Source organism: Mytilus trossulus, chromosome 13, assembly GCF_036588685.1.
Source record: "Mytilus trossulus isolate FHL-02 chromosome 13, PNRI_Mtr1.1.1.hap1, whole genome shotgun sequence".
Classification (NCBI taxonomy): Eukaryota; Metazoa; Mollusca; class Bivalvia; order Mytilida; family Mytilidae; genus Mytilus; species Mytilus trossulus.
This window is the reverse complement of record NC_086385.1, coordinates 52,027,185-52,041,234: the sequence shown is the minus strand read 5'-3', so window position 1 is coordinate 52,041,234 and position 14,050 is coordinate 52,027,185. Positions and strand designations below refer to the sequence as shown.

At 31.0% G+C, this 14,050-nt stretch overlaps 1 protein-coding gene across 1 annotated transcript; it reads right to left on the bottom strand.

Moving 5' to 3' along the window:
* Positions 1-2,542: 2,542 nt before the first annotated feature.
* Positions 2,543-9,294, bottom strand: LOC134694639 (frizzled-2-like). Its single transcript, XM_063555678.1, has one exon. It carries the CDS (start codon positions 8,986-8,988, stop codon positions 7,267-7,269), a length of 1,722 nt encoding a protein of 573 aa, XP_063411748.1. The 5' UTR covers positions 8,989-9,294; the 3' UTR covers positions 2,543-7,266.
* Between the last annotated feature and the right edge of the window lie 4,756 nt (positions 9,295-14,050).

The window sequence follows — 14,050 nt, the reverse complement described above, 5'->3', positions numbered from 1 at the left end:
CCCCCTAACATGAGACAGTGGTGTAACAGTACAACATAAGAACGAACTATACAAATCAATTAAAAAGGCTTAACTCATCAGATGGACAAAAATACATTAAGCGCATTAAGAGCATTTGACACTTCTAGTAAAACCCTTGATATTATAGACGTTCAATAAAATTAACTATCATAAATAAAGCAGACGAGACATTACAGCATTTGCGCTCTGGTATTCTATAGTCTGTAGTATATAGTTAAATCAATCCACATCTGCGTTGTTTATTCAGAACTTAAGAAAGTACTGTTGCACAAAATGTTGGATGTTGGATGTTGGTTATCGTTCAATCTCAAATTAATCATGAAAGATGCTGTTTTGCTGTAATTTTTTGATTGATGGATATCATTTTAGTTTAAACGTTGCATATCCATATTATTGGCTAAATAGTGTCGGTCTGCCTGAATTGCACTTGACCGATTCTCAGAGCTGATTCTTTCAAACTTATTTAGAGATGTTTTAGTTGTTGTTTTTTTAACTTTTGAGGTAAAGTGTTGAATAAAAAAATTTAGCTTAAATGTTCATTCTTATCAAAATAGTTACAGGCTTCACCCAGTTGCAGGTTTATCAAATGGTAAAAGAAATACTGTTTTCTGATTATTAGTAATAAGTCTGGTCACGCATTATCTTTCACGATCAAAATAATGCGTTGCCTGATCTTTCACGATCAAGTTTGATGGATTTTCAACAAATTCAAGGTTTTCATATACAAATTAACGCTTTTAAGAGAAGAACATACCTTAATTTTACTCTACTATCAGATACACCAAAGATTAAATTTCAAATATATCACGATGAACTGAAATATGACCATTATAGTAACAAAAAGCGTGTTATTTGTAATTAATTTCATAGACATGCATTGCGCCTTTTGTGTTTTTACATAAAGTACTGTATATTTTCTCTTTCTTATTTCACAGTTATGTTGAGGAAGTTAAACCATTTTGACAGACATATTTTTTTGTTCGGATTTGTTCCACGTTTTGAAAATTGAGCGATTTTTTCAAAGATTCTGACCTAGAATTTTCATTAAATGTCTTTCACGATCCGTTACCACAGCTTTCACGATCGTCGCTCAATACTTGACCGCCGTTAGATATTCTTTCACGCTCATTTCTCTCGATAAACCGAATGACACCCGTGTAGCTGAGTACTAATAACAGATTGATATTTCGAGACAATGTATGGTTATTCTTTATATACTGCAACTCTTAAAACTGTTCAAAATGAAGTATTTTGGTTAAAAAACATCATTTCTTAATTTGCAGGGGACGACGTTAAATTTCCGCAAACCTGTATGTTTTATTGACGTCATAAATAAAACTCTTCGGAAACACATTGTCAACGTCATAGACAAGGTGATATACAGTCAGTGACTGTATATCACATATGAATATACGGTCAATGCAATTGGACTGCTCAAATAGCACAGCTGCAGTATATATATATATATATACATATGTTCATGTTTTGCTCATTATTTCATGCTGTACAGTGACCTATAGATGTCAACTTCTGCATCATTTGGTGTCTGGTTGAAATTGGTCTCATTTGCAATCATTAACCATATATCTCCTTATTTTCAAATGTATAATATATCTGTTTTTCCACACAAGTGACATGCAACAATTTATGAAACCCTTGCCAAACCCTTTTCTGACAAATGTATAAAATAATTATTTTCATGATGAACATATCTGATCACTGTTGGAAAGTTCTCATTAGCAAATGTACCACATCTTTTATTTTTTTTTTAAGTGTACCAAGATTAAACATGATATGACCATAAATTACTCCAGATATACAGTGGTAAAGGACTGAGTAAAGCAAAGCCACAAACCAGAAAAATGAGTTTGTCACAGGTGACAGCAACCTCATAACACAACCAAGACATCTGTATTGTTACAATATTCTATAGCTAGTACAAATGTCATTACATCTTAGTTTTCTCTTTTAAATTGGTTTACATTTGTGATTTTGGGCTTTTCAAAGCAGACTTTAGGGTTTGAGCTTTGCTCATTATTGAAGGCTTTACATTGACCTATAGTTTTTTTTATTTCTGTGTCATTTGATCTCTTCTATGCTGAGAGTTATCTCATTGGCAATCATACCAGATCTTCTTTTGTATATGTGTCATACTTCTATGTGAATAGTTGTCTCATTGGCAATCATACCGCATCAATGTTCATGAAAGTGGTGTTAATCTGATGTACAGTAGTTGTCGTTTGTTTATGTAATTCATATGTGTTTCTCGTTTTTTTATATGGATTAGACCGTTGGTTTTCCCGTTTGAATCGTTTTACACTAGTAATTTTGGGGCTCTTTATAGCTTGTTGTTCGGTGTGAGCCAAGGCTCTGTGTTGAAGGCCGTACTTTAACCTATAATGGTTTACTTTTATAAATTGTTATTTGGATGGAGAGTTGTCTCATTGGCACTCACACCACATCTTCCTATATCTATTCAGATCATGGAGACAGTTACTGGACAACACAACAAAGACATATATATTGTTACAACATACTTTATTTTGTTGTAAAGAACATTCATCAGCACTATCTTTCTATCATACCGTCATTTACAATTCAAATACTCAACATACTCAATATACTCAACATACTCAATACATTCAACATACTCAACATACTCAAATACTCAATATACTCAAATACTCAACATACTCAATATACTCAACATACTCAATATACTCAATATACTCAATATACTCAAATACTCAACATACTCAATATACTCAAATACTCAACATACTCAAATACTCAATATACTCAACATACTCAACATACTCAATACATTCAAACGAATACTCATACTTATCATCACACAATTTGTTACATGTATATTTGATTCAAATACATATCCTTTGTCCATGCTTCGCTTTATATAAGAATCTTACAACACCCAATTTTATATTGTTTGTTCCTAATGTTTAACTTTGTCTGTTTACAAATTTATGTATATTGAATTTTTTTTTTTTTAATTAACCTTAAATTGGAGTTTAGAAAAAAAAAAACTTTTTTACTATCAGTACCACAGAGGTTTTTTGAGATTATACACACAACTTCATATATTTGGAGCCTGAAATTTCTTTGGCTAATCTTAAAATTACCAGAGCAGAAGGAAATTGGAAATTCTAAGATCCTTGTACATTTTATATGCAAAGCATGGAAATAAGATAAGTATTCCAATCCAATTGACATTTTGTTACAACCATCTTTAAACTGATCATAAAGAACAACCTATACTTACAATAAAAATTAAATGGTAACAAAAATTCTGTAAACTGTCATCCATATGACTGTTTAAGTTACAACTTATTCTTCGCATGCATTTTGTTGTAAATTAAGAAATTAAAACAATTAAAATATAATGTAAATTTTGAATGCGGTTTTATCCATTTCTCCTGATCAACAGCTAATTATTCAATTAAAAAAAGAACTAAATTTATAAAAAAAAAAAGGTACATAAAAATTTCCCCTATTAACAATATATGTGAAATAAAACTAGAAAAGAAATATTTAAACTTCACTAAGGTTATTGGAGAGGTTTGCCCACTAAGGAAAAATATCAAAATAAATGTTGATATGGCACTGTGCTTATTATTTCTACATTTGTATTCTTAAAGCAATATAATTGACAACTAAAATTATATCAAAAAGGTTTTTGTTCATCATTAGACATGTTCAATTATACATTTAGCTGTTAGATACATTGTGTACATGTACATGTACAAATGTATAAAAAAACTTTCAGAATTAAAATCTGTAAATTTGTGTTATTTTTCCAACAAAACATTTAATAATATGCACATACATGTATGGTATTAAAATTCAACATTTCACAAAAAACCATGTTGTTTAATACCTGAACATCATACAATTTGACCTAAAAGAATATAAAAGTTAACCAGTAATATATAAAATATGCAAAATAAATAATTTGCATAATAAAGTAGCCCAATGTTTCTTTGATCACTAACCAAATAAGAAAATGTAAAATAATAATTAGTCTAAATAAAAGAAAAAGGAATAATAAAATGCTTAAAAAGGCATTTTCCTTGCTATAATATATGTCATGTAAATAAGAACTTGATCATTGAGGTTTTTTAACCCCAGTTTTTTAAAACAACCATTAATTCTTTCGCCACTCTTAACACATTCATTCCAAGTTTTGTACACAGTAAGTAATCTTACAACCATCAATTCTCATACAAACTTCACTTATTTTCCCATTTAACATGAACCAGTTCATGAATATTCATGAAGATTGCAATGCAAACACACATGCTGCACATTCAAAGCTCTGTACATGTTTTTTCTATACATACATTTACAAAAATTCTATACAATATTAAGAACTATTTACATGACAAACAGGCATGTGCTTTCTTATCACACTGGCTATGCAATTCTAACACTTAAAAGTTTCAATTAAAATGAAAAGATCCACTATATGTTTAATGTTTGTATCGATTAATCATATATATATTGACTTTTTCATGGTTTAATTCAAGCATACAGCATATTTACACTACTTGGTTTATAACAAATTTATCCTAAAATTTACACAAAAAAAGTCACATCCAACACTGAATGATATGTTTCTTTATTTTTTTGGCACCACAAATAGATGACATTGAAAAATTATCTCCCCTGACGAGAAATATGACATTTTCAATTCATGATACTAGCAAGCTAACACCTTTAAAGCAACAAACAAAAAATTCAAATTTCTAGAGGAAAAAATAAAATAGGCTTTTACCACATTTACCAATGAAGAAATCAGCTTTAAAAGGTAGACATTTCGAATTTTCCACAAGGTAACTAAGTACAGTATTTTTCCAAAAATAATAAAACAAAATGTTTTAGAAGCATTAACAAAATGGAGAACAATTAAGTACACAAATCACCCTAATACTAATTATACATGTAAGTACAGTGTTACTTTTGCATTTTGTAATTCGTGTACAATGAAGCTTGATGCATGTACGATAAATTTACTGACCAATTAAATGTTAAAATATAACTTGTATGAAAATAGTTTATTTTGATAAACCTCTATAGCTAATGTGTGGTCAAGTTAAGGTTTATATTCAAGTCAATTTATTTTATTTAAACTTAATTTATTCCAAACTGAGCGAGTGGTATGAATGGCAATAATAGAAGCTACATTTGAATGTAAATTTTTTGTACCATAACTAATTTTCCAGGTGACTGAATAACTGTATGAAATAACAAAATGGAAAAATGCCAGGATTTTAAACTTTTGAGAGTCTAGTGCAAATTTATGACTGACATGTAAAACTTGCCTATCATAAAATTCACATTAAATTGCAATAAAGTTACATGTATCTTCTACAAAGAGTAAACATGGAAATTTAATGTATTAACTTTACACACAATGTACCTGAATGTGTACAGTGTACATGGTACAATTGTACAATATGAATTTGTAACTTAAAGAAGATGAGATGTGTAATGTATGCACATTGTAAATGAAATTTGCAATAGAAAATATATCAACCCCCCAAAATAGTCTGTCCGCAAAAAAAAACACCCCTCTCAACAGAAATATCAAATGGTTGTCCCAGTCTAATTTTTGAAGAAAAGTGACTGCCTGGATGTTAATTTAGATTCACTGTTTACTCATAGGCATTGATTTTATTGACAGTGTGTTTAAATGAGTCATCTGCTTGCTAATACACATTCTGATTAAATAACAAGAACTCTAGCATTGTACAATAATGTGACATGGCTAATAATTATCAAATGCATGTATTTATTATCCAAATGGTTAAATATACATGTACATGTATACATTCACTTTGGTACATTCTACATCAATGACATTTTATTGATGGTTTTCTGGAATCTAAATTATGTGGGGTATTTTTCATTTAAATGGTACATGTATTTCTTTAATGTATTGGATTTTTCAGGAAGAGCAGTAGATTTTAAGGAACCAAGTTTAGTTTAAGTTATTATCTGTGTGGTTCAATATTTATGTATATAACTGGTCTGATGTTGGTTTTATACAAATTTGTGTAACTGATTTCCCTAGAGCAATATTCATCTGTAACACTTTAATAGGGAAATATTTTAACAAATCAAATCAAAGTAGTTTCATGTAAATCTTCAGAAATGAGACACCAAATTTAAACCTAAACCCAAGAAAAACAAAGAAAGCACCAGAAACAATTTCATACATGTACATGAGTTTTTGAAAATGAATGTCCAAATTAAAGGTTAAAATATGACCACCAAAATTTGACAATTATGATATTTTGCAATATGAATAAAAGTATTATATAAGCACAGCAGATTATTACCAAGGACCACCTAAAACTGACCTAAGAGAAGTTAAACAAATTTTGTTTTCAAATACATCAAGAACAACAAGACCTAAAATGACTTCGTGAATGAATGAATAAATGGTCAGGTTTCTTATTCTGCCAATAAGAGGGGTTGATGAAATATCAATTGCTTTACAGAAATCAGCGACACAAACTTGTAGGATGAAATTTACACTTGTACATCTAGAAATAACATGAACATGAACATGTATTAAATATCTAAATTGTACATACTTGTACAAAACCTCATCATTTATAAAATGACTTCCCTTTAATAGAAAATGGTTTGACTCATGTCTGACTTGTGACTATATACTATCATGATGATAGATCATTGTAAAATCGATTAAAAAATATCTACAATATATAATATACACTATTTATTGTAAAAGTTAGAAGGTACTAACAGCAACAAAATAAAAACAATCATAAAACAAAAATAATGTTAAAATGTCAAAATGTTATTGCAAATAAATATGTCTTTATAATTCAAAGATGCAAATATTTCACAGTTTCAATGACCTCTTCTAATAAATGTAAATGATGACCCCTATCTATGACTAATGCTGTATAAAAATGTATCTTCATATGAAATTTGATGGCAGTGTTAAAACAATGATGGAGAAATCAATTGTAAACCCATAAAAAACATGGTTGTGTACATGTTAAAAGTTAAATCAATTTTTGAAGAATAAATTTTACATAAAAAAAATTTAATTCATGATTTTTGTTCATTCCAATTGCAAAATTTCTTTCATTCTACATATAAAAATATGGGAGAAAAGGTGAAGCTGAGCTAATGAATTAGGTCACTGAAACTATGAAATATACATGCTTAAGTTCATTATTACATTATACTTTCTCATACAACGCTTTCATTTTTAGGAGCTCCACAAAAAACTGTACACAACCCTCTATAAAAGCCCCGCCATGATCCGAGTGTTTTACCTGTCCATATCCAACCTCCAGAGGTAATACCCACAATAACAGTCATCAAATATTTAATCATGAATACATTGAATTCTGGCGTAGCTTCTTTTGGCCCAGGAGGGCAAATAATTTTTCCTTTTGTCGTAAATTCTTTCCAGCACCAGTTGTTCATCCACTCGTCTCTGAATGATTGTTCGTAAAAGTAACATGCGATAACAATTGTAGCTGGTACGGTATAAAGTACTGAAAATATTCCAATACGCACCATTAACTTTTCTAACTTGTCTGTTTTAGTGCCATCGTTTTTCATAATTGTTCTAATTTTAAAAAGGGAGATAAATCCAGCTAGTAAGAATGAGGTTCCAATAACCAGATACAGAACTAGAGGTGCGAGTACAAATCCACGTAAAGCATCCACATCGGAAATTCCAGTAAAGCACACTCCACTTAAAACATCTCCATCAACTTGTCCCATGGCTAGAATGGCAATTGTTTTGATCGCTGGTACGGCCCAGGCAGCTAGATGAAAATACTGAGAGTTTGCTTCTATGGCCTCATGACCCCATTTCATTCCTGCAGCAAGAAACCATGTGAGGGTCAAGATGACCCACCAGATAGAACTAGCCATGCTAAAGAAATAGATAGCCATGAATAATACTGTACATCCTTCTTTTTTAGTTCCTTGCGTAATGAATAATAAATCAGAATCGGCACCATCACGAAATTTAGTGCACTCAACATCAGTCTCTTTTAATGCAAATCCAACAACGTAAGATAACGCAACCATGAAATAACATCCAGAAAGGAATATAATCGGTCTTTCTGGATAACGAAATCTTGTCATATCAATGAGAAATGTCATGACAGTGAAAAGTGTGGATCCTAAACAGATACATGACCACACACCTATCCATAGTGATGCGGTTTGTCTTTGATCGTCACTAAAAAACATATCCTTGCATGGAGCACCACAATCTTGTATAAAATGATTCCCGATTTTTAAACGATAATCGTGACCAGCTTTCACTTCATAAGTACTGAGGCATTGAAACGATGCTTTGAAATGATTATTTGGAAAACTTGAGTTATTGAGTATTACTCCTGGATTAATTTGTTCTCTTCCAGGGTTTGGGTTCCAAGGGTAGTATCCTCCAAAATCGTTTCCTCCTCCGCTTCCAGGTTTCAAAGTAGTGCCACTAGGTAAGGGTTCAGTATTATTTTCTCCTACACAAAGACCATCTGGAGGAAATTGATCACACTGCAAGCTTTCTGGCCAGTAAAATCCAAATTTGTTCATTAAACTTTCACATCCATTCCTAGCTTGATTACATAGTGACCGACATGGAGGAATGGCTTCCTCTAGAACAGTACATACTGGTACATACATTGTACACAAGAAAAACTTCAAATGTGGACTACACTTGACTTTTACTAATGGAAAGAACTGATGAACTTCTAAACCGGCATCGTCTTGTTTTTGATGTTGTAGTAGATTCGGCATGATAGTCTGATTATAAGCGATGTCTTTACACAGAGGTATCGAAATCGGTTCACATTTTCCATGCTCAGGTTTTTGCTGTGCGATTACAACTGCCAGTAAGACTAACACATGAAAAGCACATAAATGCAGTAGTGCTGTTTGAGTAGCCGCCATTGTTATTTATATTTCCAATACACCTCTAGAATTTAATTTATCGACAATCATTGACTGGTAAATAATTCACTTAGTATTTTGAATTCACAACCTTGTTTTAAACTGCCTTTTAATTAGAAACACTTACATATATCCATGTTCGATCGTAGCACATATTACTCAAATCGCTCAGCCTTTGTGTTTCTCAACATTGGAATACAATTAGCTCGTTTCAATATTCCCCTTGAGCATTTCTCGTTGTCTGACAGTAATGGGGATCTAGAAACGTACAACCAATTATCGACTTCTGTTCAAGTAATCTTTGATGTGATTGGTTAATCTTAGAAAGCTATTCTGATGACCTTCTCTGGAATAAACACGGCTAGAGTAAATCCCGGACCGGTTGAGTGATTATTTGCAATTAACACTCCGAGAAAGTAACATGTCAAATCCATTTCGGATTTAATTAGCGACAAAGGAAACTTGTCAGGTGAAATAACAATTCACTAATTAAATTACGGATCATAGTTGCATTCTGAGATTTTATGACATGCAATTAACTGATTCGTGTGAAATGCATTGAATTTATTTTTTTTCATCACTATATTTCTTGAATGTAGTTGTTATTTAACAGTTATAATACCAAAAGAGGAATGATTCACCTTTGATTTTGCAATTGAAATATTAAAAAACCTGCTTGATTGTGACAGAGATATATAATAATAATGTATTATATGTCTCTGATTGTGATGATATTTTTATCGTAAAATCAAATATGCAAAATTCAAAAATCGCCTTAAAGGCTTTTTTATTTAATTTATTGTAGACGACATAGAAACATTTTCATACAAGTGATTTTTTTTTTATATTTTTATCTCATTGACGGTTTAACGTGAAGAAGAATACGGAAATATGCGGGACTAGTTGGGAATCATTCTAAGAATATTACTGTGACAAATTTATTTTAACATAAAACTACATGGTTCATCCATATTTCTTTAATACTTAACATTAATGATTAAAAAAAGTTTCAGTATTTTTGTATAATTCGTAATAATTTCAATTTTTTTATATTATGGTTTATTGGTTGTCTTGTTATTTTAAGTTTGTATGGGGAGGTTGACAGTCAGACTCGGGCCAGAAAGGTAATGCAATTTTTTGCTTTGTAATATTTGTTCGAAATTATTTAACTCATTGTCGATTACATACACCAAGGAATATATACAATTCCTTGCATACACCACATACAAGAAATGCAGGGTTTTTGAGTTTCTAATCATAAGTTGGTATTTATACAATAGCTTGGTATCCTAGACGACCCCCTTTTTTCGCTTCAACTGACTTTGGAATTGTTACGGTTGAGATACAAATGTAGTCTAACATACATAACCTCTCCGACTATCATTACCACATATTGAAAAATCAAGTTTTAGATAACTGATTACATGTTAATTTTGCTTAGTCACAAAGTTTAAGTAAATATTTTTGTATTACCCGGGTACTTAGCGGTAACCAGATACATAAAATATGTCATGTTTATAAGATATGACAAGTGTTGTCTTCTAAAAATATCCCAAAGGCAAAATGTCAACATATATATTTGTGAATATTCATTATTTTTTATTTGATAACGAGAAAGATAATAGAATGAAACAATAACATGTTGATCAACTGTTTCCCCTGAAGAATTTCTGTCTCCTGTCACGTTGTATGCTCTTTTTTTTATGTCAATCGAAGACTATATATTTATACTTGGCCCTTATATGATCAGCTCTGCAATGAGCTGCGTCCATATCATAACCCAACAGTATAGTTGTATTTTCCATTATAGGTGGCCTAAAGTTGTTTGTATGTGCCTGGACCAAGTCAGGAATATGACAGTTCTTATCCATTCGTTTTTGATGCGTTTTGTTATTTGATTTTGCCATGTGATTATGGAATTTTCCGAATTGATTTTCCTCTAAGTTCAGTATTTTTGTGCTTTTACTTTTTGTATGTAACTTTATTATAATAAGAATGAGTAAAAACATGTAAACAGGAGAGAATAAATGATGTTACATGGTCTGGGGAGTAGCGACAAGTCAATTGGTCTCTAATAATATCGCATTGTTGCATTATTACCAACTTTTATAGTACCGCTGTCGACCTGTTCACATGTTTGGTTCGTAAAATCGTCGAAAAACGGAACAAGTTTGTAAGTTCTATAACAAGACATGTTTAAGAAATAAAAAATGTGTGCAAAGACGATTTTGAGGACCTAGAAATTACATTTGTTGGCTAATCTATTAGGCCTAATATATACATGTATGAGTATGTTTTCGAAAATTATTCAGAAATAAATAAATAATTATATTTGGTATCCCCTTGATAAGTTTCTCAATTGTAGAATATGAACATGAACCATATAGATATATAGAGATTACTATAACTATAACTAAAACTATGTGTTGTTAGTAGTAATCCGAGGCCGCATAGAAACCATTACAAAGGTATAGAAACAAAGAAAGTTTGTTTTTATAAGAAAAAGATATTTTATTAAAAAAACAGCTTATCTATTATGTAATGCAAACAAAATCAAATTAGAACTAAATAGAAGGATTATGAAGTAAATAATGTATATAAGTAATCCTCATAATAACAATTACTTCGATTTACAAAAAGAATTATAGCTGCTCTCTATTCCGACTGATCTTTTGAAAGCGCGCATTTGAGCTATTATATATTCAGATTAGTCTTTAGAAAGCGCACATTTTATCAGTTATATATTGCAGTTCAGCTAGATATATTTAGACTACTCGCAGTATTCTTTTTTGTTACTTTCCAGAGGTGTGCCTGAGACAAAGGTTTTATATATATACTAATATGTGATAACTGTTGTTTCTTATTTGTGTTTGTAACTTGTGTTGTTTATTATATTTGTAAAAGAATATTATATTACAATGATATTATATTATGCTCCTTGTGAGCCCATTTTATGGAAATAAAGCATCTTCTATATGACAAAACAAATATTTTTTATATAAACATATGCATAATCTCCATATTGTTTATAATAAAGTATTTCAATTTAAAAAAAATAAATAATAAAAGACAAACTTATAATTTGTTGATTGGGATAATCTGGAATATCAGTGTTTTATATTTCATTCTGAAAACATGAATAGCAACACCAACATTCCATATTAACCTAAATATGCATGAAATATTTGCCTAGACTGTGCGTTAAGCAAGTAATAATCAATTTCATCAATCAACTCTATATGCACGAGTCATTGTTGTTTGTTAACCTGAACCTCTACAAAGACATTATACATGTATTACACTCCTTTTAGTATACATTTTACACCCCTTACAATATACATGTGTATAATTTGAGGTAGCTTCTGGCATAGCTTGTGTATTAGTCCTAAATTCAATCTGACTATGACTATCGGAACTCGCGTGCTCATCTGAGATCTCTATTTTAATAATGTTGTCCCATTTTCTATTTTTTTTTTCGCAGCAAATATACCATGCATTGTATTTTGGATTAAATGGAACATCTTGACCTATTTACATTAATTCATACCATGCAGTGGCGGATCCAGAAAGGGGATTGGAACCCCCTCTGATTAATTTTGACGATCAACGCATTTGAATGGAAACATAAAATAGCCCCCCCTCCCTTTTTATCTTGGATTGGGAACCCCTTTTAAAAAAGCCTGGATCAGCTCCTACATACATCAGAGGCGGATCCAGAATTCTGGAAATAAGGGTGGCGTTATCAATAATTAAACGTATATCATGCTGCATGCCGAGCGAATCGAGACGACATTGACACAGAGGACTTAGACGAAACACACTCCTGTAAATCAATGTACTGACGTGTTTTCTTCCGGGCACACTTTAGTTTTGATATTGGATGTGTTTTAAAAAAAACAATTTTGTTATCATACATGCCGACACGAGGAAATTGCCAATTATATTTGCGACTGATATTTTCATGGTTATAATAATTCTAACTTGCGGTTTAATAGATACTCAGTACAAGTCTAAAAGTTTCTTTAGACCATCAAAGTCTTAATATGTATAACCTTCCAGAACGTAGTATACTCCTCCCAAATATCATAAAAGGGTAGACCAAGTTTCAACAAGAATATTTGCTTCGACTGAGAATGTCACTTTACTAGTATACTCGTTAGGCATGCACTTATTAACTTCTCGGTTTATTTAAATCTTTCATATCTTTTTACGACCGTAACAATATTCACTGGTATTAAAGAGATAATGGTAACTGCAATTACGATTATCCCAATATGGCGACGGTAGATATAGGTAAAATCTTTACACTCATTTTTCTTACATGTAGCATGCTTTTGTCAATAGTTACTCAGCTGCAAGGTTTATCTATACCATTACATCATATTTGAATCGTAACGGTGCACTGGAATTGTCTAAGCGCTGTGAAAATAGCCGTTGAAAAATTCGGGATGATAATCGTAACTCTATGGTATTTTTCTTCTTTGATAATCGTAATTTTCTTAATCGGATAATAGTAACTGAAACATAATAAATGTGTCTTTCAGCATTTCAATGGAGTTTTGTGTGTTAAAAATGTAATTTAATAGAAAAGTACGAATTATATGGCAAGCATGCACATACAAAAATGTTCCTTGTTTAGTACCTTCAATATTTTTCTCTACAATATCTTCCATGCATATGTATGCAGCATATTTTTCATATACCGAGTATTTATGAATTTTTAATAAGTTTGTTTCTTATTTTGCGGAATATGGGTTATTCAATTATTCTCAATTTAGCAGTCATTCTTTGAATAAGTATTTCTTGTAAGAAAATTTAAAGCCACATCAATTTTATTTCTTGATTTTCGGGCTTTTGGCCAAACTATAAAAGAACACAAATCCATGTTTGTCAATGAACTCCACGTTACTTAATTTCATAATACACAAAGAATCCCATGTAGGGCCAATCTTTCTCTAATCTTATTTAAGAATTGAATGCTTCTTTTTGTAAATTTATTGGGGTGTAAAAGCGTTGACCGAAGTACATTTTGTATTTCCGCGCTTCATTCTAAAAATATACG

Coding starts and splice junctions, on each gene's coding strand:
- LOC134694639 (XM_063555678.1), bottom strand. CDS start 8,988: ATGGCGGCTACTCAAACAGCACTACTGCATTTATGTGCTTTTCATGTG.